This window comes from Saccoglossus kowalevskii, chromosome 10, assembly GCF_978046115.1.
Source record: "Saccoglossus kowalevskii chromosome 10, keSacKowa6.1, whole genome shotgun sequence".
NCBI classification, from domain to species: Eukaryota; Metazoa; Hemichordata; class Enteropneusta; family Harrimaniidae; genus Saccoglossus; species Saccoglossus kowalevskii.
This window is the reverse complement of record NC_140650.1, coordinates 18,174,782-18,201,779: the sequence shown is the minus strand read 5'-3', so window position 1 is coordinate 18,201,779 and position 26,998 is coordinate 18,174,782. Positions and strand designations below refer to the sequence as shown.

The 26,998-nt window shown below is 34.5% G+C and overlaps 1 protein-coding gene across 1 annotated transcript in view; it reads left to right on the top strand.

Moving 5' to 3' along the window:
- The window catches only part of LOC100369207 (TBC1 domain family member 14-like), a 47,209-nt gene extending 24,010 nt beyond the window's left edge, over nt 1–23,199 (top strand). The window contains exons 4-12 of the mRNA XM_002742311.4: nt 1,105–1,222; nt 7,027–7,133; nt 13,747–13,824; nt 14,150–14,235; nt 14,588–14,659; nt 15,731–15,859; nt 16,971–17,080; nt 18,308–18,411; nt 19,080–23,199. Coding sequence (XP_002742357.4) covers nt 1,105–1,222; nt 7,027–7,133; nt 13,747–13,824; nt 14,150–14,235; nt 14,588–14,659; nt 15,731–15,859; nt 16,971–17,080; nt 18,308–18,411; nt 19,080–19,279 — 1,004 coding nt within the window. The 3' untranslated portion in view covers nt 19,280–23,199. The remainder of the gene's footprint in view (nt 1–1,104; nt 1,223–7,026; nt 7,134–13,746; nt 13,825–14,149; nt 14,236–14,587; nt 14,660–15,730; nt 15,860–16,970; nt 17,081–18,307; nt 18,412–19,079) is intronic.
- The last annotated feature ends 3,799 nt before the right edge of the window (nt 23,200–26,998 follow it).

Below are 26,998 nucleotides of genomic sequence, written 5' to 3'. Positions count from 1 at the left end.
CTTAAATTCACGTTTCTTTGTTAAAATTTATGTGCGTGACAATTTATGCTAATTTGCATAATAATCATGTGTTTCTGAAAAATATAAAGAGAAATGACTTAATACAACTCATTTGCATATGTGATTAACTGTGACATTTTTCTAATGTGTTGGCCTATGATCACATGATCACATGTATATAACCTTGGTGAAACCATGTTTTTAATTAGCAAGTAGGATCTCTCAGCTTCAAGCCTCAGAATAGTTAACAGAAATAACTCAAATGCGTTCCACCTTTCCTCTTTCCTCATAGAAGCCATACTGACAGAAATATCAGGATAGAATAATATAGTGTCCAATGGTAATTAATTTACTGCCACAAGGCAAAACATGCATAAGTGAAAATGTCATGATGACGTTGGTTGTCAATTAATCCTCCCAGTATTGTGTTACATGTAAATGTGTGTTGTACCCCAACTTGTATTTGAACAAGTCATATGATCACTACAGTATTAAAGGGCCATGAGCTGTGCCCCCCCCCCCCCATGGGGGTTATCTGAGTCAAAATAACCTATATGGTACCAAGTAAATGTACATGAGGTAAATTGTTACCATACCTGTATGTACTTGTAAATGCGCTAAAATGCGGGTTTTAATTTCGCTGATCAGTAAAATTCACTAAAATTAAATCTATGAACATGTAAAATAACAATAAAACTCATTGTTTCTTTGACAAATTGGAGAAATTAAAACATAGTGAATATGCGCAAAGCATCAAAATAATGAAATTGAATGTCAGCGAAAATAAATAGTTTTACAGTATATTAAACACATGTAGACAACACTCTGTAGACAGCGGTAGAATGAATTATCTTTAGCTAATTGCGTGCGTAGTTATCATAAATATGTGCCTTATTGTGTTTACTCATTTATTATCATGAACTGTAATTTGGGTTTGCCATTATACATGTTTTGATTAAAAAATATTAAAAAAAGTTTATAGAAAACTAAACTTCCATGCCTCTCACAAATTGTCAACATATTTTGAAATGTTACACAATGATAATCCTAAAAGAAGGCATTTCTCATAATCATTATTTATCTTTCTTTTATTTTACTTAACAGAAATTCGAGATGCTAAGCAGAACCTCAAGAAAATGGCTGAGCAGGTGAAATATGAAGATAATGTGGCGACTAATCTCTTGACCTGGAACAGTGAACTACTACCCCACTGGGAAAATGTGTAAGTATTGGTGAATCTGTTTTGGTGTGAGTGGTTTTCTGTCTCACTTGTCGTAATGTCTGCGTCAATTATGGTAAATGGAGCGAACACAGACGATGATTTATTTATTTATAGAAAACGTATGCCATTCAGAAACACATACATAAATTTAGTCTGTCTTGAAAAATCATAATTAGCATAATGAATTAATAGATTGATACAAAATATATATATCATATTTGCTCTAGTGGTGCATTTATAATAAAAGTGCATATCAATCAAAAATCACATTGTATTGAATCATTAAAGTGTTATTTATTTGGACCATAGATACACCTTTGTAATTTATGTGAGAGTATGCACTACTAATAGAGCTAATATGATATATAAATAAATAAGCAACTATTCAGAATCTTTTTGATATTTATCAATAACATTTGCATGTTTAATTCTTACAGAATAATCTATACTTTCTTGGTTACTTTACGTTGTTTATGCTCACTGGAAAGGAATTTCAAGAAACATGAGAACCTTTCTATAGCATGAACTGGGTGAAAACATTTTAAAGGCAGGTCAATCTCTTGACCTGCATGTCTGGGGGTTGAACTTAAGGGAGAAGCCTACTCATAAATGAAAACACTTGAAATTTATTCATTTTGCAATAAATTGTACTACAGGGCATAATAAGAATATTGACGTTAAAAAGTTGGTGGTCACCAGTAATTTTTGAGAAAATGCTGGTTGTGTTTTAGTAGATAGTGTCCATTTTTCCTTTGGCAGAGATATTATGCCATATCTGACATTGTAGGCTGGTGAAATAGGCTGAAAAAATCATATACCGGTATTAATGTTGGGGTATATTTTGTTGTCCTGAATTTTGATTTTTTTTAACATTGCGCTTTATCAAATTCTTCTAAGAATATCGATTTAAAAAAAAATATATTGCAACAAGTCTCTCTATGATTATACATAATAAACCAATGAACATTGTCATGTGATTTCTGATTAACTTTAGATGCAACAAATTTTTCTGCTACTTTAATCTACACCAAATTGCATTTAAATAAACAATACATTTGACATGCTTTGTATTCACCACATGGGATTCCTATCCAACATGATGCAGTACAATAACTGCGGCTTTCACAAAACGCTGATAGGATCATCCAGGGGAGGAGCACAAGCATATGGACCTCAGGCTAATTTCATTAACATCAAGAACATCAGACTTTAAAATTGTCAACACTAGTTGATTGAAGTCAGTATCCAGACACCTGATATGCTTGTATAAATGACATACCTTCTAAGCACTTAATGAAGTTGTGACATTCTAATTATGATCTCGTTTGACTCCTCATCAGATTTCTAATTAAGTTTTCAAACACTTTGTTGCGTACAAAGGAACTTATCAGGGCTGTCCCATGTATTTTAGAGTCTTATTGTGAGTTTAATGTAATGAATATTGCTGAAAGCTGCAAGTGGTTTCCGGGTTCCTTGAGGGGATTCAGGTTGTCTAGCGAATTACCTGAAGGATTGGGTTTTGTAATCAAAATCACAGATGCTACTAATGTTGTCTATTTTAGTTGACGTCGATATAACTTGAGATTTATTTAGTTCACATCAGCGTAAACTTTATTTTTTACGCATTTAGTTCTAAATACAGAAAATATTGTCCTGTTTTGAATTGTAATTGTAATTTTATAATATCAACTGATAGTCCTGATTATATGATTGGTTGACTGGTGTTTGCTCAGTGGAAACTTTTAATAGTTAGGTGACTCTAATATTGCCAATGTTTCCTAAAACTCCCAGACTTGTCTGTAGAACTTCAAATGCTGATTATAAATACACCATCCTTCACAAGAACATTATAATCCATGTTATCCCTTCCCCTCTAAAGAACAGCGAGGACGTATCAAATTAAAAGTACCAATTATGCATTGGATATACCAGATGGCAGTGATAGGTTGGAGCACTTAAAACATGCTGTCTGTTGCAAATGTGCTCCTATTTAGCACATGAGTATTGTATATTATAGATGTCGCCCTATTCTGGATTGTACTGTTTTCTGTACCGGTATGTTCAGTTTTATAATTGTTTTTTTGCAACCTAAGGTCACAGGTTGTGAATCTGGTACATCGTTTTTTGGACCTCATTCTTGTATATCATAATGTGTTGACAAGATGTTATGTCTATTTATTCTCATCTCTTCCCGTCTTTCACTTTTTCTTTCTGTATGTTCAGTATTATAAATGTTTTTTCGCAACCTAAGGTCACAGGTTATAAATCTGGTACATCATTTTTTGGACGTCATTCTTGTATATCATACCGGTAATGTGTTGACAGGACGTTATGTCTGTTTATTCTCATCTCTTGCCTCCGTTCACTTTTCCCATGTCACATCCACATTAAGTAAATAACCTCCTTGACCCATCTTAGCCGTTTTGATGCACTGCTGTCATATGCACTGCTTTTCTGTATTAAATGAATCCATTGCGGTATAAACATGCAGGCAATTCCTCGGTGAGTTGAGTACCATATTTGTTCTTTTAAAAGTGCATCTTCAGTAGAATCGCATGTAAAACCATTAAGATACCATAGAATTTGTTGTATCACGAGTTTTGTGCAGGATCTACATTTGTACTATAATAAAAGAAATAAAATTCGCTTGTTGGAAGCTTCCGCGGATAGCCAAAATGGCGTCCACAAGCGATGTTTTAAACACACCATTACAGCTGTTAAAGTATCTGTACGTGTACACATGATTTTAACATGATGCTTTTCCCTAGAATTGGAAATTCATTAAATATTTAATTTTTCATACCCTGGATCAAAATATTCTTAACCTAAAAGCAGAGACACAATGTGACTACATTTGTTAAATCGTTTACAGCAAATTCTGAGCTACTTTCCGTAAGTTTAGCAGTCATGCACCCATTCATTTGCTGACAAGGATGCATGAAATTATTTCAGGGATCGACCATTTGAAATTATTGAGGTGGCTGGAAGATTTGTTGAAAATGAATATTCATTTTGGTGGTCATGGTAACACCACCAATCAAAGTCGTGTTTGCTTTGTCTGCATAAACAGACTGTTTTCAACAAGATGATAATGGGCGAAAATTTGCCAGCACCTCATCACATATCATTTCAACAAACAAATAAACTCTGCTGTGAATGGTTACCCTTTGATGGCTGTCACTATCTGATGTTCCTGCAATTTGATTCGTACCAACAACTAAAACGTCAGGGGAAGTGAAAACTACATCGTTCTGTCAGGCAGGTGTTGGGTTTGGAGTACTGCAGAGGACGCAACTCACACAACCTTGTCAGGCTAAGACAAGACACTACGAACAAAAAAAATTCTAGCCACTGCCACAGAGCTAAGCTCATCAGACTGTGTACATGTGCTTCAATAAGGATATATAAAACTGCTTTAATTTTGCAAAAGAATATGTTAATGCACATTGCCAATCATAACAATTTTGTAGCAGTGACTATTAGCTGGTGTTCTTTAAACAGGCTTCCTGCAAATATAATTAAAATCACAAAGAGCTCAGTATTATCAGTTGAAACAAGGTCTTCTTGAAAATATGATCATCATAAATCAAACAAAAACTCATTTTTAAATTCGTTGTCAATCTGTTCTATAAAATAATTTGTTGATTAATTCCTTGAATATCGTCAAACCAATATGCTGGATTGTAACCGATGACCTGTAGATAAGCTGGATTTATAATAACGCTACGCAGACAAATCGAATGTAATATCAGGCGCATACATGATACCTGTGTTTTGACAGCTCCATCTTTTGATATTGTAAGTCTGCGATATAGTGGTCTATAAATTTGCTTATCGCACGTCAAAGAGCGGTTGATGAAAATACCGATATCTCATTGTTATTTAAAGTTATGAATGATGAAAAGCCGTCTGGATGCCTATAGGGGATAGGAATGACCCTTGCTGACCTTTGTAAGAAAATTGATTTTGTTGTCTTTCATTTGATGATGAATAACAGTGACATGGACTAGCTGTTACTGATAATGATCAAAACTAGAAACATTCCATTAATGCATGGTTCCATGATTCCTTCCATTAATTGCATCATGAACAAATAATTATTTTCGAAGGTGACTGAATTTCTCGAAAATTAATTCTACCAAGTGGTTGAATTTTGTTATTGCCGGGAAATTCAGTATCCCTGCTATGTTATTTAATTTAATGTAATATGATTTCAATTTGAAATTTGATTAGTAGTTTTCTTTTTTTTTAAAAGAGGAGGCTGGGGGGGGGGGGGGTTATATTTCCAACTTCTTAAAAGCTACCATCAATTGCTTTGTTCCTTGGTATCAAATTGAGTTGGCAGTTTTCAAGAAGAAGTCTTATGGCTGTATGTTGCTCGACCTGGCTACCACAATGTTCTTGTAAGACAGCAGGGCTAAACAGTAAAGTAAGGTTTTCGTTTGTGACAGCTAATCAGAAAAAAAAATATGATGCTACTCATCTGTTTTAAGACTACATGTACTTAAAGCGGTTCAAGGAGTGTTGACAGATAACTGTGATAAATTATTACCCCCCCCCCCCCCCTGATTGTGATTTATTCCTTCTATAGGCAGTTCACACAAAGAATGTAGATATATTGAATTCATGCAAATCTTCAGGCAATGAAATCTAAGCCATTGCATAGATTTTGGAATACTGCATATATTTGCGCATTCAGTACCAATTATCGTGTTATACCGTGAAAACATGTTTTGAAATTGTACAATGTATTGTTGGCAAAATGCCAGTACTGAATACTTAATACTGAGTAACTAAACGAAAAATCAAATCTGAATGTTACAGAACGATACTTGAGGTATTGCGCCATTTAGCAACTAAGTTATTTAGTCTTGACTACAATAAATCCCATTATGCATTGCTGTTTCAAATTCAGGAAGTACATATGCTTAATGTTAGAAATTTGCTTGAATGTAATAGCAAGACATTTTATAAATGGTTGGGGGGGGGCATAATGAAAACAACTGATATGCATCTCAGACTAATCATGGAAAACATTGTATATTGATTTTATGATACTGCTCCATCTTCGTACATCCCTTGTGTGATTCAGTGACTTGTTGATACCCTGAGATGCTGAAAACTTAATCACAACTGAAACTACAGAAATGCTTTGCAATGTTCAGCTATTGACAAGCCAAGACACTTGCATTTATTATAGTACACATAGTACTTGACAAGCTAAAGAATTCAAGCACAATTTTGCCAACTTTACAACTTTTCAAAGCGAGGGAGTCGTCACCTGCGCATGCATCAAATGACTATACCGCCTCATTGTTTACAAACAAGTGTCTACCCATGAGCCTCTGTGTTTTTAGCGTGTGTTGTTATCATTGCTTGGGACTCAATTCCTGCATGTGTGCAGGGAACGATCGTTCCCCTTTAATGCACTGTTATTATTGGTTCAAACAGCGTATGCATATATTCAAGGTATAATGCAGTTAAAACACTGGGTCAATAAGCATAAGCCAAAGGCTTGAACAAAACTGAGACTGAAATGTTTCACCATAATATAACAGCATTAAGCCAGCATTCAACCTAAGTATTTTACTTGACATTGCACTTGTGCACGATATCTCATGTACCAGACCAAACAGTTGTAAAAGCATACCAGTACAATAGTATATTGCATTAGTCATCTATGCACATGTTGATCTCAGTCCCAAATCATGTTTTGAGTGTGGATAAACCTGTTTCCCTTTTTTCACAAACAGCCTGAAATGGGCGCAGCTGTTGATTTATATCCATCTTTTATCTGTTAACAGGAAACATTCGAAGAAGACACGTGATATATGGTGGAATGGCGTACCTCCCGGTGCTCGGGGCAAAGTCTGGCTGCTAGCAATAGGAAATGAGCTTAATATCACACATGGTAAGAGAAATCCTTGTTTATTGCATAATATGCTTGTTTGGTTTCAGTTCACAGGATGTTTTGTTAATATGCACCATCTTAGCTATTTCCCCTTATACCAATCAATCAACACGTCTTATGTAAGCATTATTGTTCGAGTTAAACTTTGTTTCAGATGTCATTTCCCTGCATTGATATACATGTGGCTGTTAAAGGTTGTACCAGTTGTTGAAAGATTGAAATCTACTACTCTGTTAAAATAGCTATGAGACACAACTTTAAAATAAACATGCAGTGTGTAAAAGCAGTAAAAAAACACACAATAGAACTTAATCTAAATAAATATGTAGTAAGGAACTAATATTGAATACATGCATGTCTGAGTAGATACTATGTTATTCAAAGTAGAGTTTGTGACTCAAAATAACAATTGCGTGCTGCACTGAATTATCCAGCTAAATGCATATATATACAGATAGCTGTACATCCGGATCAGAAGGTCTTTACCCCAAATGTCTGGTACATCTGGATCAGAAGGTCTTTAACCCCAAATGTCTGGTACATCCGGATCAGAAGGTCTTTAACCCAAAATGTATGGTACATCCGGATCAGAAGGTCTTTAACCCCAAATGTCTGGTACATCCAGATCAGAAGGTCTTTAACCCCAAATGTCTGGTACATCCAGATCAGAAGGTCTTTAACCCCCAAATGTCTGGTACATCCGGATCAGAAGGTCTTTACCCCAAATGTCTGGTACATCTGGATCAGAAAGTCTTTAACCCCAAATGTCTGGTGTGTGAGTTGGATTGGCATCCACAAGTTTTAAGTATTTAGCTTGCTTATTAAAGACAATGTCCAGCATTATAATACCATGAACAAAAAACAAGTTGTACACTAATGAACATTTCATCAGTGCACAACGATCCAAAATGCTCATTCGCTGACTTTCCACCAAAGAACACAACATTTTATACATGTACGAGCAAGGTGAAATTTTGTCATGGCGTTAAGCTCAAACATGAACTAAATTTTAAAAGTGACTGAAATTCAGTCTTTAAATACATCCAAACTATAATATTTTGCATTGGAATACTTAATCAGAATTGTGAACGAATGTTTATGTTGAAGATAATTTTAGTGGCTTAGCTACTCTGCATTTTGGAGTTTGAGCACAGTTAACGACAACGACACATGCTGAAATGTTTGCAGAAGGATTACAGCAGTTGCACTTAGTCATTCGTTGATCTGTTATTTGGTTCATATATAGGTACTACATGTGGACTTCTTTTTAGATTTGTTCATTTCGTGATGATATCTTTAATTCTCTAATTTTAATGAATATTTTTGTAATTTTTGGTAAAAAGTGATATTTTCAACTTCTTGTTAAAAACCGCAAGTCCAATTGCTTTGATATTACATATATAGGTACTGCATGTGGACCTCTCACAGATTTGTTCATTTTGTAATTATATCTTTAATTCTCTAATTTTGGTGAATATTTTTGTCATTTTTGGTAAAAAGTGATATTTTCAACTTCTTGTTAAAAACCGCAAGTGCAATTGCTTTGATATTACATATATAGGTACTACATGTGAACCTCTCTCAGAATTGTTCATTTTGTAATGATATCTTTCTCTAATTTTGGTGAATATTTTTATCATTTTTGGTAAAAAGTGATATTTTCGACTTCTTGTTAAAAACCGCAAGTCCAATTGCTTTGATACTACATATATAGGTACTACATGTAGACCTTTTTAGATTTGTTCATTTCGTGATGATATCTTTAATTCTCTAATTTTAATGAATATTTTTGCAAATTTTGGTAAAAAGTGATATTTACGACTTCTTGTTGAAAACCGCAGATCCAATTGCTTTGATATTACATATGAAGGTACTACATGTGGACCTCTCTCAGATTTGTTCATTTTGTAATGATATCTTTAATTCTCTATATTTGGTGAATATTTTTGTAATTTTTGGTAAAAAGTGATATTTTCAACTTCTTGTTAAAAACCGCAAGTCCAATTGCTTTGATATTACATATATAGGTACTGCATGTGGTTCTAACTCAGATTTGTTCATTTCATGACGATATCTTCAATTTTCTAATTTTGATGAATATTTTTGTCATTTTTGGTAAAAAGTGATATTTTCCAATATTGTTGAAAACCGCAAGTCTGATTGCTTTGATACTGTACATATTGTTCATTTTCTAATGATATCTTCTGTTCTTTAATTGTAATGTGCATTGCTAACAGCGTAGCTATCTCAGCCGATAGGCTGCTTGTTTTGGTATGTGCCGTCTCAGTCTCGACTGTTCACACAGACATTTCGGCACGAGATCTCTAACGTCAATGCCAATATTGTCTGTAAACTTCTTTTTTTTGGTGCTGACGTGTATTCAGGTTACAGTTGAATATATATATTTACAGTATAATAAGGAACTGCTAACGTTCTATTACCGTACTCAACCGCGTTAGCGGCCATGCCCGGGCAAGCGCCCACCCCCCACTTTTGCGCAATTTTTATATTTGGGGTCACATTCGGCAAAGCGCCCACCCCTTCAAAATGCAACTAATTTAAAACTTGGTCTTGCGTAACGAATCTTGGTAATCGTTTTTATATGATACAGCGTGGATATCGACCGCTGTGAACATGTTGTGAATGCGTAGAACACGGTAACTGTGCGTAAACTACGCTTCGACAATGACCTGTTAATACAAGTAAAATGCGGTAAATATTTCATGCCATATTCAGTTTACCTCTCAAAAATGGCTAGTTACTAGTTTTTTGGAAAAACCATGTCGTTTATTCGCTGAAATAAATTCCAACAGATCGTACTTCGACATCGATAATTCACTTCCGCATTGCGTTACCGGAAAGTCTTCGGGAATTTCCGAAGAATTGCGTCAGTACAACACAGCATTGTGATTGGTTAATAACCAACTTGACCCATTAGGTCAAAGGATGCTGCTGCAGGTGAAATCTGCAAATGCATCATGGCGGAAAGTGATTTTCTTCGAGAGTTTGCGTACGATCCAACACCTTTCGTCAGTGGAGATAATATGACAATTTTGACTTCGACTGTGTTCCAACAGACTAAAATGTTTTTAATTTCGTAAATTCTGGTGGTACGTAATTAATATTGTAATAAAATGTGCATATTTTTTGTGATCATTTCTGTTTCTTCGTTGTGAAAATCAATGACGACTCAACTAATTTCGTAATTTGATTTCCCTCAAAGACGTGATCTGTCACTTGATGAATCAAATTTTTCATTTGCACTCTTTTTCGAGTGGGGTGCTCGGGTAAGCGCCCACCCCTAAAAAATCGTGATTTTCTGAGTTGAGGCCCCTGGGCGCTAACGCGGTCGAGTACGGTACTTGTGCTGTCATGGCCAGCTGAAAGAAAAAGCAATTTCTGAATGTAGGTTTCACCCCAGTAATCCATGCAAAATGTTGAAAAGAAAAGAATAAATTGAAACCTCTTGAACCCCCAGACAGTTTTACATACTGTAGAATACTTTATTTTCGCTTGGAATTTATTTTCACTATTTTCGCTGAAAGGATGATTCCATGAAAATAAAATCCAGCGAATATACTTTTTTTCCTATATTTCACATTAAACTCATTAAAAATCAGTGAAAATAAATTACATACACAACGCCCAAAAAGCCTTTTCAGCGAAAATTAATTCCAGCGAAAATAAAGTATTCCACAGTATGGGAACAGTTTTGTTATAAAGTAAACACTCAAAATCTTGGCACACTTGGGTTTACCACAAATTTACTCGCCATTAATTGTATCTGGCTCTATAAAAATGAGTCAGACCTTTACTAAGCATCAACTGATAACCCTTTGACCTCCTGGAATTTTATACGGAAACGGAAACGTTGCCATCAATTAGAAATACAGGATAATACATGTACACTGGGCATATATGTAAGATTTATTTATCACATGACTAGGCTGCATTTTATTCACTGTAGCATGAAATATCCCAATATATATATTTTACATGATTAGAAAACACGACTATATGCATATTGAATGTCACCAGTCTGTGTGTATTTGAGCAGTACTCTGAAAAAACAAATTGTGTGACTATACTGTTTTTATCACTGTGATATTTGAATTTCAGACTGGATATCTACTATCACAGTAACTCATAACAATAACAACTGAAAGTATATTTTGAAAAAAAAAAAAAATACTGGTGAGAAAGGTAATATTTCTGCTGATTTTGAAAATCTTTAGTGTTCGTAACTGCAAATATGCCTTCACCAACGTGCTTGGACATAACAATTGATTAGCACAAATTAGGATATGATTCATATGCATATAGTTCTGTTAAATGATTTCTCATTTATGTGATGTTATGTCATTACCTGATACCACTTATTCATAGAGCTGGTTGAGACTTTAGACATTGCATGCTGCCATGGAGGGTAAAGTATAGAGTATTAGGGGCCAGGGACTGTTATGTGAAATATAAGGTTGTGTGTTTCAGTTGCTTATGCATGTGGATTCACAAAGATTCACTTCTTCTTTTCTATAGAATTTTGAAACAAAGCAGAATCCTGGCTAAATGAAATCCTTATTTTTTTCCTTGCAATGCATGCAAATTTAACCCATCAAATATTTTGCATGTTAGTATAAGGATCTAAAAATTCCTGAATGCTCCCGAAAGCGTTCAATCAACACGGATGTCATTGTAGGTACATAAAGTATGTTTTGAAATGTTCTCAGCAACACTCCTATTTATTTACATTCTGTTTGACTGCAAATTGACCCCCACCAGACTCTCCGTCTAGTACCCTCAGTTCATTATCATTGATCCAGAGTCCACGTATTGTATAATAACAAAGCATTTATATGGGTGTCAACACTCTAGTGAGCTGACAGCACTGAAAGGAATAAACAAACACTTCTCCATATTTGTTGTCATCTAGCTTAGGGTGAAAAGCACTCGCCCACTTTTTTCAGTCTTGTTTTGACGTTTATGATACACAGTGAAGGTATATCACCAAAGGGGTTAGTCTTAGAGGGTTGACCAGCATTGTATCATGTTCTATACTCAAATACCAGAAGGTGACTTCAGTATGCACTTTTCTTTTGTCGCCTTGCATTCTTTGATTTGACAAATAATAATTCATTGTGACCAACGCCAATTAAAAGGGATGACCAATGGAAACTCTGGGGGGGGGGGTTGAAAAACCCAATTCTACAAGGAAAGAAAAATATTGATATTGAAAAAGTTGATATTGGTGAAAAGAAAGATAACTCATACACATTTTTTGGAGCAAAGCAACCTACCTGAAACTACAAATCTACCATAATCAGGTACCATAGTACCTAAACCATGAACAAACAAATAAATGGATGGGAACTGTTTTAGTCAGTGGTAATATGTTTTCAAAATGTCAATTTTGTTTTTTCGAATAGAAAAAGTATGTGAACATAGGGAAAAATGGGTGGATTGCTAGTCATTTCCAGTCAGGTGGTTGAATCACTAGAGAAAGATGAAAAATAAGTCTTCAGTAAAAAATCAGGTGGTCCATAATTAAAGGTATTAAAGGTAGCTCAAAACTACCCAGTTAAAAGAAATAACTTTTCTCACCATCTATATTTTATAATGTACATGCAGGAGTCATATTGCATTACTCAGTTTACTGTGATAAGCATGTAAATTGGAATTTCCAGAAGCAGTGATCCAAGGCCATCCAATAGATTGCCTTGCATGCCCTAACTGATTGCTTCACAGTGCCCTTCCATTTTTTCCTGTTTTACTTTTTCTTTTTTTCTCTAGGGCATCTTTTAATCTCATCTGGATAAGATGACATAGTACACTATACTATCTATTGAATGCAAATAACTACATACACTTCTTAACATGCATTTGAGTTCAGATTGGGGCCATGTTGATATTATTGTATGTCATGGCTACTCTTGGTACATGAAATATCCAAATGAAATATTTTAAACAGTGTTGTATACTGTGAATCATTTTTAACGCCGAATGTTCCTGTTTTTGCCCATAATTTGATGATGATTGTCATGATGAACCTTCACTGTGATTTGCTGTCTTAAGAAAAACTCAAAATTCAAGAAAATTTGCGTCATGGAAAATTTATGTAGTTTTAATACTGTAAAACTATTTATTTTCCCTGGCATTTAATTTCACTATTTTAATGCTGTGAGCAATTTCACTGGGTTTTAAGTCCACAAACTTGGCAGGAAAACAACAAGTTATTTTTCATGTTCATTTGCATTTAATTTAGCGGATTTTACATATCGGCAAAAATAGCAAAATTAGAAACCAGTGAATAATTAATATGCTTACAGTACTGTATATGTCTCACAGTTGCATTTATTGATTGTCATACAAGATGATAAAAATTACCAATTTTAGCTTCTGTTATGCAGAACACAAACACAGGAGATTTGGCTGTGTTGCTGTCTGTCCATCTGTCCGTGTACGAATATTGTACTTTCTCCATTGGTAACACAATTGTTCAGTGCCATGTGACAAAGGGCAATGCAACTTTACTTCAATACACACATTCTTCGTACTCCGACTAGCTCTGATTTCACTACATATTAACTTGACTGATATATTTTTGTTGTTTCTGTAGAGCTGTTTGAAATCTTCAAAGCGAGAGCTAAAACTCTGATAAAAGCCTTAAGCGGAAGTGATTCAGAGAATGAAGAAGGTGAGACAGTCTAATCTAGCGTAATTAAATTGAATTGATCTCCTGGAGCAAATATGATCTAATCAAGTCACATCTCATCTCATCTTCTGTGCTTCTCACACTGTATATAGTATAATGTTTCTAAATATTATCTTGTCATAGGACATATCTGATATCTGTTTTTTTGCCAGTATCAGATTTTGTTGTGGTATGGGTATGTGGTATTAGAAATAATTAAATTGATGACATGATTAAGCTGTAGGTTGAACAATCACAAGTTGTGCTCGTTCATTGTATCTGTTAATCAGCGTTAATGTTGCCATACACTGCTGTGTTTTCGTTGCAGTCCATGCTGCCAGTAAAGAAAGCAGTGTGGAGGTCATCAAATTAGACGTCAATAGGACCTTTCCACAATTATGTATTTTTCAAAAGGTAAGGTACTGAATTTACTGTGAACGAAAAAGCAATGCAATCAGCAGAATTGCAATAAAGCTCACTGTTTTGCTAACAAAGTAGCTTACAAATACAAACTGTTATGTTTTATCTATCAATTACAATTATGTTTGCCAAACAGTAAGCTATATTGCAATACCTGGTTGAGTTGCTTTTCACCCACAGTAGATATATTAAAAGAATGTGCTTGCAAAAGGGCTTTCTTACAAACTGACTGTCTTTTTGGATCAGTCGGGACTCAATTTTTAAGACTTGGGTCTTCATTACTAATCCTGGTGACATCGTTCTTTTCCCTATTCTCCAATAAAGCCATTATTTTGTTTTTTTTCAGGGTGGACCTTATTATGATATGCTAAGCAGCTTATTAGGTGCCTATGCTTGCTATAGACCGGATGTTGGATATGTAAGTATCCAGGGATCACTACTATATCAACTGCAGTTTATTAGTCTCCTTTCGGATTGACCTCTGTGCTCGCGTCCAGACCTATATCTTAGACATGCCTTGATCGATTACATTCAAACTTCACACATACATCATACATCATTTTATACATATGCACATCAACTTGTTTCACGACCTGATTCAAGATGGTCAAATGGTGGCCATTTTTGTACTGAAAAATCATCAAAATCAAGCATTTCTGGCATTTCGGAACCGGATCTTGGCTGTTTACAGATGGATTTTCTTCAAACTTGTTACCTACATTAGACATTATGGGACCTTGATGCCCATCATTTTGTTTTTCAGATCGGATTCAAAATGGCTGACTGGCAGCCATTTTGTTTTAATTAATGCTGTCCCAGAGCAATATCTCTCAATATGGACAACTACTTGTATAATGATAAGATTCAAGATGATTTAATATCAACCATTTCAATGTTAAAAATCATCATAATCGAGTATTCGCTTTTAGATACATATTGCTGACATGTTATGGTCCAACTATATTACTATAAACAAAACTAAACATCTTAAATTTGATAACTAACTTGAACTGTGCCATGCATAGCTTGTTTTTTTATGCCTACTGCAATGTTTTTATTTTCAAATTATCTCTGATTCATGTAGATAGTCATAATGGACTTACAAAAGTACAAGATTTGACGGAGACGCTTTATGGATCTGATTTCCGTGATTTTCACATACAAAAAAATGACAAAAAAAGTAAAATGAAAAAAAAAAAGCCAAAAAATAGTTGTTATTTTAACTCATTTCCTGTTGTCACCATTATATTATTTTCATATTAGCTACTTGTGGGACCTTTCAGCCAGGGGTTCATTAGTTAGAATGATTCAAATTGAAACATAAAGCATCTATAGTTGATGAAATTTATGACTTTAATTCTAGAAAAAAATGTTTTTTGGTAAAATATATAAACTATTGTTTATTTCCAAAATAATCTATCACAGTTCTGTCCAATGAATTCTGAGAATGATTTAATATTTCTCATTTTATCCTATTCTCTTTCTCAAGGTCCAAGGGATGTCCTTCATAGCGGCCGTCTTTCTCCTGAATTTGGAACCTGCTGATGCCTTCATATGCTTTGCTAATTTACTTAATAAGCCCTGTCAGATGGCGTTCTTTCGGCTTGATGAAGATTTGGTGAGTTTGTCTTAAAATACTGTCAGTAGTGAGGTGGTGTGATTATGAAACAGTGAAGCGCCATCAATAGCATATCAAAATTTGTGTAATGTATAGCGCCCTCAACCATGTAGGGTACTCCAAATGAATATGAAACTGAGTGCTGGGCTTATCTTTGTATGAACTTTGTTGTTTATTAGCCATTTATTTTCAGTTTTTAAAAAGTCTAATATTTTTTCCTATATCGTATTTTGAAACTTTGTTTTGTATTGTACCTTTTATTTTGGAAGGTCATAATGAAAATATGTGTTCACCATTAATGTTCATTAATGGTTATTAATGTTTACCGTAAAATCTGTATTAGAAGCCGCATCCCTAATAGAAGCCGCACCCATTCTTTTTGAACAACTGAGACCTAACAATTCACCGATTCTCATATGTGTAGATGCTCTAATAGAAGCCGCATCCCCTCTGTTGCATTGTACCATTTTATTAGAAGCCGCGGCTTTTAATACAGATTTTACAGTAATAATAATGATCAATCTTCTTTCCACTGATGGTATTGGTATTACGTTTACCATGGAAGCATTCCTTCCTATGTGAGAATAACTTGACGGGGTTCTAGGACACCCATAGTGTTGCACGGTTTCCATTATAATTTAAAGGGGAACCGCTCAATCCCATGGATTGCACCAAAGGATCATGGGACACTATTGTTTATGTTGTTTACAATGTTAATCTATCTTTTGTTATCCATTGTTATTTTAATTCAGAAAGTAAATTTGTTGTGAAATTAATCTTAACTGGAAGGTGCCCCTTTAAGAATCAACATTTTATTGCAGCAACATTTTACTTTTTTTTTAATGTAATTTGCTAACATTATGCACAAAATGAACATATAATTTCTTATTGGTAACAGGTCCTAATTAAAAAAAAAATCATGTTATTCAAAGGATTAACATGTGAGATGCAAGAACATATTATGATGAATCTGTGTCTGCCATTTTAAATTTACATATAATTTACATATAATTTGTCACATGATCACAAACTACATGTGCATGTTCTCAGGACTACCGTAACAACTTTGATCCCATTACTGAGCTTCTTTGTATCATTTTTGTCTTTCTAGATGAAAGCATACTTTGCTACTTATGAGGAGTATTTTGAAGACAATTTACCTGATCTTTTCAAACATTTCCATGAACTCAATGTTACACCAGATCTCTATATTATCGATTGGTAAGTCTCCGGAATTTAATTTTGATGTTCGTGATTGTACATCATATTATCATCTGCCCTTTCTGTCCATCAACCATGTCTGAAGAATTGAATTTACTGTGTAGTAGGAAAAGTTTACTGAAAAAAAGTAATGCTTATTCAAACTCAATCTTTTTCGTGAAATTGCTCCCCTAACTACTGCTGTGTCTATGTTCTCTGTTACTGTAGAATACTTTATTTTCGCTTGGAATTTATTTTCGCTATTTTCGCTGAAGGGATGATTCCGTGAAAATAAAATCCAGCGAATATACTTCTTTTCCTATATTTCACATTAAACTCATCAAAAATCAGCGAAAATTAATTCCAGCGAAAATAAAGTATTCCACAGTATTTTAACCTTTTCACCACCAGACATTCTCAACTAAATTTTTCTGCACTTTTTCTAATATTTTTCAATATTTCTGGGAAAAAACCCTAATTTTGGAGCCAACATACTAAATTTGAGTCAATTTTCACTCACAAGAATTGGCTATTCTTGTCTCAATCTTCTGAAGGAAAGTGCAGACTATAAACGGGACTATTTTGTGAATCTGATGAAAAAGAGGAACTGGTGGTGAAAAGGTTAATAAGTTTATTTTAATGACCCAGAGAGAGGTCCTTTGACATTAAGCCATTTTGGAGTTGTGTCCTCATGCATGTAATGTAATTGGTACCTGTGTATTACTTTCTCAGAATATTTCTGAACTCATGGGACTTTACTACATAAGGGTGTTATCTGCCTTTGTTTTTCTCATAGTTTTATTATCTGCAGAGCAGTTGTATCTTTCCCTTTCCTTGTGGTTTCAGTAACACATTTCAATGCTATAATTTTTTCAGCCAAAATTTTGAAGCAACCTTTTTGTACATTTAATTATTCACTGGGTTTTAATTTTGCTTATTTTGCTAACTGGAAAATGTGCTAAATTAAAACCCAGTGAATATGTAAAATTGAGCAATAAAACACATTTATTTAAATGATAAAACCATGAATTTAAAACCTGCTTAATATGCCTGAACTGGTAAATCAGCGAAATTTAAACGCAGTGAAAATTAGTCATTTTTCAGTATTTCTTTAATATCATCTCACTGCTATAGGTATTGATCAAACATAGTGAAGAAATATGGAATCAATTATGCAGGTTTATTTTGTGAAAATTGACAAGTTGGCTTTGGTAATAAAGTGTTAAAGGTTGATTTATTTACTTACAGGATGTATACTTTGTATGGTAAATCATTGCCATTAGACGTCGCTTGCAGAGTCTGGGATGTATTCTTCAGAGATGGAGAGGAGTTTCTTTTTCGGACTGCACTGGGTATGTTTGAAATATACTGTTAAAGTGGGCAAGTTTCTTGTCCAATTTTAATATGATACAGTGTTCGTTCTAACAGGATTGATTTTGTAGATACCCTGAGTCAAAATTGAATCCCCCCCAAATCAATTTGAGTCAGCTTGTGTACTGCTGGGGAGGTCTGTTTTCAAGAAAAAAGAAATAAATTAAAATTGTATGTGGCTTGAGGTGAAAATAAAAATGTTGTGGTCCTGATAATAACAACCCTGCATCAGGGTTTTTTGTAGATAAAATGAACAAGAGAAAGCACACACAGACGATACGCCATATCGGAAGTTGTCTGCGCCGTTTTAACGGTGTGTCTTTCACCATTGATATATTTATGGAGTAATTTTAGTGTAGTTGGTGTCTAGACACATTGTCAGCTGGTGTTGCTGGAAAGTTTTCACGGAGAAAAATATATTTGAGAAAGATTTCATGTTGTATGGAAGTGCACCGGTATATTTATGATTTGAAAGTTCAATCAGCAGTTCGGTAAGAGGGCGCCAGGCAAGAGTATCAGGGCGCCAGCAAAGAGTATCAGGACGCTGCACCTCGGTTTAGAAAAAACCCTGCTGCATTGCAAGACATGTACATATTGCTAATAAGTAAATCTTATCACTCTTCTTATTTATTATTTGTTTGTGTTATAGGAATTCTACTTGAATATCAAGAAATCCTATTAAACATGGACTTTATTCACATTGCCCAGTTCCTCACCAAACTACCGGAGGACATAGCTGCCGAGAATCTCTTCACCTCTATTGCAGCAATCAACCTACAGCAAAAGAAGTTCGGTCAAGTCTTTCTCAACCATCTTAGTACGGTGCAGAGTTTAAACAACAAAGAGTAATCATACTACACCAGTGTTTGGTTCTTTCCAATTTTTTTTTTTGGTTGATTCCAATCTGTCTCTGTGAGATCCGAGGATTGTCATGTGCTAATAGTGTATTTACAGAAGGATTTGAAATATTATAATAGAACTGTCAATAAATGATGAAATGCGGGTTTTTACGGGAAGCACACACAAAAATAAGACCTCTTCAAATCGCAGAGGAGCAGAAGCATAATCCTATTGTAATAAATAAAACAGTAATCTTTATAGTCTGTAGTAGTACTTCCATGAAGCAAATTTTTTTTTTGAGGAAGACAAGGAAGTTCACAATTTTTATTTTTTCATTTCAATCTATATTTTAGTAAATAAGTCAGTAATGCCCCTTAATTGCAAATTCTTATGAAATTGCCAAAATTTGAAGTATGTATTATATAATGAATATTTAATCGATGATAATGTATATAATTTCTAATCTCATTAATGTCACTGACGTACGCCAGTTACTGTCCTTTTAACTATGCTCTTTCAAGGTTGATGTGTGGTATCTTCTTCTACAATGCATTGAGATGGCATCTCCTTTTCACGAACAAATGTTTCTGAATTTGAACTTAAATTATTTAGAGATTTCCTATATTTCACGAGTCAAATCTTTATACAATCAGATCATGTCGATGTTTGCCCTATTTTTCAATAAATTTCAGAAAGTATTGCAATTTCTCATACATTTGCATTGATTAAATGTTTGCACTCTTGTGATTTGAGATTCTTGTAAAATTGATTATTTCACGAGGGTTCTTCAAATGTGCTGATGTTTGTAAAATTGTGTTTCTATGAATGACATAACCCACAAGATATCATTTCAATTTTCAGAAACAGGTAGTGAAAATTCACACATTAAAGGATGGTGCGAGTTATGGGTCCAATTTTAACAAAGATGGCAACTTTTAAACCACAAGGTTTAACCTTTTCACCACCAGACTTTCTCGCCCATTTCTGCACTTTTTTCTTAAATTCTTCAATATTTTTGGAAATGAACTCTAATTTTGGAGCCAACAGGCAAAATTTAGATAAATTTTCTGTTTTTACACCAAAAATTTGGCTATATTTGTCCCAATCTTCCGAAGGAAAATGCAGACTATAAATGAGACTATTTTGTGAAATTGTGATGAAAAGAAGGAACTGGTAGTGAAATGGTAATTTCTGGGATGATTAAAATGCATCAAAGGAGTCAAAGTTGGTATTTCGCCAGATTAAAACTTGCCACTGAGTGAGCACATTGGGTTATGCGAAAATCACACAACTATGTTGCTCATGTGTGGCATGATAATCACTGCTCTTACAGCATAGGAACTGCATGAATCCTTAACACATTCTGTTTGTATTCAGGTACTTGTAATATCCATTTCCAATTTTTCCTCAGTGATTTGGAAGCTCTTTATGAGTAAATGAATTGTGCATTGAATATCTTTCAAATAATTATTGACCTATGGAGGTCATTCATCCTGGTATTTTTGGTGATATGAAGCCATATAACACACACAGCTACTCTCAGAAGTACCAGGATGTGTGACCTTCACACTTCATGCTAACCATCACATATTTAAAATGTGTATACATTAAATTTTGATATGTAATATATGCGTCAAGTTTTCTTGTTATAATAATAATATAGTCAATATTTTTCAATAGTGATTTCTTTATCCAATTTTAACAACAAAACATTGCAATTTTCACATAGATTTGTCACATGATATGTAATGTATATTTTGTAATTTACACTTGTTTGGAATGTTGTTTGCCAGATATACATGTAAATGTCGGTGCTGTTCAGTGATGTCATAATGTTGTGTTAGAACACTGAACTGTTCAATATAAATATATCTTTCATTCATTCCCAGTCAGACTGCTGTGCTTCAAAAGTGGATTTTCTTTGTCAAGGTAATCCAAGGTAGTTATAAAGCGCATAATCCTAAAATACATATGTAGCTTAAGTATACTATACTTTTTTGTATTAAAATTAGTTAATATGTTGTATATGGTCAGATATCTTTACAACAATAGAGGGCGCTTTAAGTTATGAATATCCAGGTTGCGCTCATGTATAGCATCAATTCCAGACAAATGTGAGAATATTTGCCAGTGTTTTCAGCATTTAGTATCTGGTAGTACAAAACACACAAGGTCAAGTAATAGGAATTCACACATATATAGTAAATATATGTAGCCATGTGAAAGAGTCAGTCGTTGCATGTTATGTTTAATATGGGTTTCCTGCATCAAAATCTTTTTTATGCAGATTTTGTGCACATGCTTCATGCTCTTCATCTTGTAATTAAAACTAGAATGCTGGTGAACATTTTTCTGAATGATTCCTGCGTCAATTTGCCATCAGTATTGCATACAGTTTTATGATGGGACAAATTTTAGATGTGTCAAGTTTGTGAAGAGTTGCAGTTGTAGGTTATATGTATTGGCCATGCATTAAAGGTAGGATGGTCCTCAATATCAAAGTTACCAGATGAGTACTATCTAGTTTGGCATACAGAGTGTGGTACTCTTCACAATGATACAGAAAGTCATACCCAACAATTATACATGTGTGGGTGAGTGGTAACTGTTTACTAGATCTTGCCAAATGTTTGCAAACTTTTTTGGCTTTATTGCCTGGGTTAATTAAAAAATAAATCGAAACGAATTTGGTGGCACATTCTTCATTTTAAAGGGTGGTGGTGGTCGTCGTCGTACTGCCGCGCGTTTGATATGGGACTCATAGAAACATATACAAGGTGTGTAAAATACATTGTTTATTTACATGAAATTCGAGCACAGACTGCACAATGACCACCGCCCTTTAAAACAGACCCAAGATGCCAGAGAAGTAAGAAAATCTCACTAAAAGTAGTCTGAACGTAACATAAGATACTTGCATTCATTAACAGTTAGATAACTATGGTTACATAAGGATTTGTTTCTGATGAACTTTTGATGCAGTAATAACATCAATGCATATCTTGTACTGCTATATGCATGAATGGCATCGTGCAGGCTACAGAAATTCAACAATCCTTGTTTTACATCTTTGTCCTTATCTGAACACATTGTCAAATGTCAATGTCAAACGATTTGTTGTATTATGTGTTCCTTATTGTAAAAGTCTATTTAAAAAAGAGGAAATTGAGAAAAAAATGGTTATTGTGAATTAATGTATTTGTACTATGTTTTGTGATAATGTCTGCATAGTATGTTGCTCCTTGCACATTTGTTTGATGGTACTGTTGAAGGCATTCTCACATGTTGTCTTGCAATTATGTGCTGTCCTTAGTTTTTCCATCGCTTTTAAATGTAAAACTAAATGTTTTATGCATCTCATTTGGATGTGTCTAAGAGCGTATCTCCTAAATGACATTGACTTTTCTTTTTTCTTTTCTTTTCCTGGTCATAATAGTTGCTAAATTGTAACAGCTGGGTTTCTACCAGTCTAATAATCTTCCCGATAAAATAAGAAATGACATGGACTTTTCTGAATAATCTGCAAACATTTTTCATTGGTATGCGAAAATTTGTTGCTTATCTCAGCTTAATTTTTGAAAAATAAAAATTCACTTTTTGTTAAATATGTAAAAGCAATTCAGTAAATATTTGACATGTGTTTGCGTGGCACCCATCAACAATCAGGGAACATACATGTCTACGCAGAAACCCAATGTTACTAACATTGACATATTAACATTTGTTTTTCTAATTTCAACACCTGCACCTTGTAGTACACGAACCCTTTTTCATCGTCATTTTACAGTGTATATTTTGTATTTGATACTATATAGTAGCAAGTGTTAGTATTTCTCTTGTCATCACCCAATATTGTAAATGTCAAATATTTATATATTAAGTGACCAAAATAATAGAGACTACAATAAAATTGTCCATGTTATCTTGTACATTTACGTCTTGTTCTTTATTGGTCCTCGACTAAAAACCAGGACTTGTGGAATGATCTATGTGTGTACACACCTCTGTTTTGGACCTGCCTGAGCAGGTCACATTCAAACTTCACACCATCACAATGTGCATTGTGGGATTCATTTGCACGTCTATTTCATGTTTCATGAACTGATTCAAGATGGTCGAATTGCAGCTGTTCATGAGGCTAAAATCCAGCATTTCTGTCATTCCAGAACCGTTTCTCTGCAGTATATTGATGGATTTTGTTCAATTTTACATTAGATTGAACATTACCGGAGCTTGATGTACTTCACTTTGTTTTTAGATTGGATTCAAAATGGCTGGATGAGAGCCATTTTGTTTTAATTAATGCTGTTTCAGAGCTATATCTCACTTATTCAAAAACTCATTTCAGATTTCTTAACTTTTTCTGCTTCACTCTTGTTATGCCAAATTTGAGAAATTTAAAAAATAATGTGGTTCTACTGAATTAAAATTCATTCCATTCCATTGCATTGCAATATTTGGATGAACTGGTTGCAGACATGAATGCTGATGATATGAAGGATTTCCTCAAGCTCATAGTTATTTGCGGAATATCTTGGATGAACCATACTGGAAGCACTAAAAAACATTTGCTTGAAACACTGCTTTCAATGATGAACACTTAAGAAAACTAGAACCTTAAATAAACCCTACAATGGAGAGATTATGTCATGCGCAAAGCCCTGTTCCAGAGAGAGAGAGTCATAACTAAAAGCCAGCTCTGAAGATGCAGCAATTTATCAACCTGAACAACCATGCCTCACCAAGCTCTTAAAATAAGGTCTGGCCTCTGGAAGACAAGTCCTGGATTGCAAGTTCACTCAGTCTGGGTGCATAAGCCAGTGACAACTGACCTGTACACAGGTTAGGCAATTGTCCTAGTGAGCTTGGCTTCTGAGAGATACCCCATGGAGTGGCACACTCATCAGCACACCTTTACCACATCTTTACATATTATGTTTGATCTCAGCCATAGTACACATATCTCCATGTTAGCATGTTTGCCTATACTCATACAACCTTATGTCAGGTGTTTCAGTTTATGAAGAAGTAGCATGCCTCATTTGACTCAAGCCCCCACATGGTGATGTGACAATGGGGACACAATAAACTCGCCCCAGGTTCACACAGCCTGTGTCACAACTTCTGAATTTAAGCACCCTGCCCACCACTGTCCAAATAGTGTGGACAGAAATTGAAAGCCGCACATGCGATTGAGTAAGAGACCCTTCTAATGTTCACCCCAAATATTACAACCTTGGTGATGGTAAAGAGATTAGCGTGTCTGCCTCATATCAGGGAGGTTCTGGGTTCGATTCCTAGAGCTGATTGTTCACTCGGCAGTATAACACATGTACCGGTACTTAGCAATTAAGATTAGAAAAAAAGCTGTCTGACTTCTGAAAAGACCAATCCACCTCCAGCCAGCTTGGGTTTTAGTGTCAATGGATGCAAAAAGCACTCTCAAGCTGACTTGATCTGTTCATGGAGCTGTAGTGCATGGTAGTAGTAGTGGACCTCTTGCTTAGAGCTAAGGACTGCTGTTCCAAAGATATATAGACCATGCACCACTCTGACACAATGGTCCTCCATTATCAGTTAAAAGCAGAATAATCGAGCTCATGATGATTAATATTGCCCATGCCACAATTGAAGCTGCAGACAGATGATTAGTGACTAGGCTATATAGCTGCTCTCCATGGCAGTAAAGGGTTGATGGGCAAATTGCCACAGAAATTCAACAAGTATGAAGCATGAATTCCTCCACTGGACAAATCCCGCGTACCTAGCAGTAGCTGGGTGGAGTACATACATCAGGCAACCTGCCTACCTATAGAGGAGATTATTAACAAGATGCACACAAAGAATGATCTTAAGGATGCCATCCAGAAGTAGCTATCGCGATTCAAGTGCCTAGACAAATCAAGAGGTCATCAGATGTTGAACTTGAGGTTGACTATATTTTAGCACAAACAGAAACATTGGGGCATGAGCCCTCAAAATGTCCAGCCCACGACTCAGAAGTACAGCACACACATTTTAGACAACAGAACAAGACACTGCAAGAACAATGTACAATAGGAGATAGGAGATGCAAACAAACCTGGCATGTGGTTTAATGCTGTTCACTCTTTATATTAATCTGTTCATGCAGTCTTTGCTATTCTTTAAAAAAAGGTTTGTCAACGGGCCTACAGCAAATGTAGTATTATTTTGGGAACATAAGTATTAATTCATTTTGTATGTAATTATGGTTACTTATTTTTCTCAGTGTTCTTGTTTCCACCTAAATTTTACCCTCAGGCTGTATTTTCCACACAAAATGTTTGATATATTATTGCATTGTTTCAGGATATTTATACTCACCTTTGCCATTCATAAAAAAGATTACATATATTTTTGTACGTTACATACCCGATAGATAAACATATTAATGAGGCATTTTATTTCTGAATGAGCATGGTCATGAATAAGCATAGCCATCATCCACACTTTATAGGAAAACCGGTTCTACAGAAAGGTACAAAATGTTTGATGTCACAGTCATTATATGTTGTTAATGAACATTCTTATAAAAATAGACAGTTGTTCGATATACAGTTCAGTTATATTTTCTTTGTGTTTTTGTTACTTTGTATTATAAAATCAACATATATATACCAACTTTATAAAAGTAATGTACAATTTAGCAAGTATTCTCAAGTACCGGTATACAGTTCTAGAAAACTCAACTAGGAACAGCTTTGAATATATGTTTTACATTTATAAAGTTTCAAACTGAAATGCGCAACTTGTTTAATGCTACTCTGTGTTTTTTTTTTTTTTTTATATCATCCAGGTATTTTTCATGATGTGTGTGGGTACAGTCAGTTGGCGCACAAGTGATGCGGCATGAAACTAAGTAAAGAGAAAAGTTTTGAAACCCGTTTATCAGATTCCTACAGCGGAACGATCCATTGGTTTAATTTTGTGTGGAAATATCTTTTCAATACGAACACTTAATTACAGAACATAGAACACTTACAAAAATGACCACGCCCATATATCATAAACCCCGCCCACTTTTGCTAAACCACGTCCAAATTGTAACTCGATCACTAAATCATTATTTCACTGCTATCGTTGTTTTCAAATGTCTCAATAGTACTGCTCCACTGTATCTATACAACAAATTTACTCAGATGAATCAAGTACATCAATATCAAACTCGTGGCACAGCACCCAAATTTCGTTTAGGGAGTGGGCACAGAATGTTTAGTATGCGTGGTGTATGCATGTGGAACACTCTACCTGACAATGTTAAGCAATTTACCAGTTTACCAATTTTTAAGTGTCTTTAGTTATTTTCATTAAGGAGAATGTTGATAGTTTGCCTTATACTACCTGTCGTTGACCCCATGGTAGAATACTTTCAGAGAGTCATGTAATTATTCATATTTCTTTTATGTAAATGGGTTATCATTAAATGTGTAAATAAAAATAAATAAATTAAATAAATAAATAAATAAATAAATAAATAAATAAATAAATAAATAAATAAATAAATAAATAAATAAATAAATAAATAAATAAATAAATAAAAACTAGTAATCAAAGTTATCCACATTGTCCTTACAAAAATAGTGACCCAAATAAATAAATAAATATTTTTTTACATCTACGTTATAACGTGTTTAAATCAACGACTAACTTTGGTAACCTACCAATTCCTGAGATAATATCACAGCCTAAGCTAAGGGGTCTTTCATC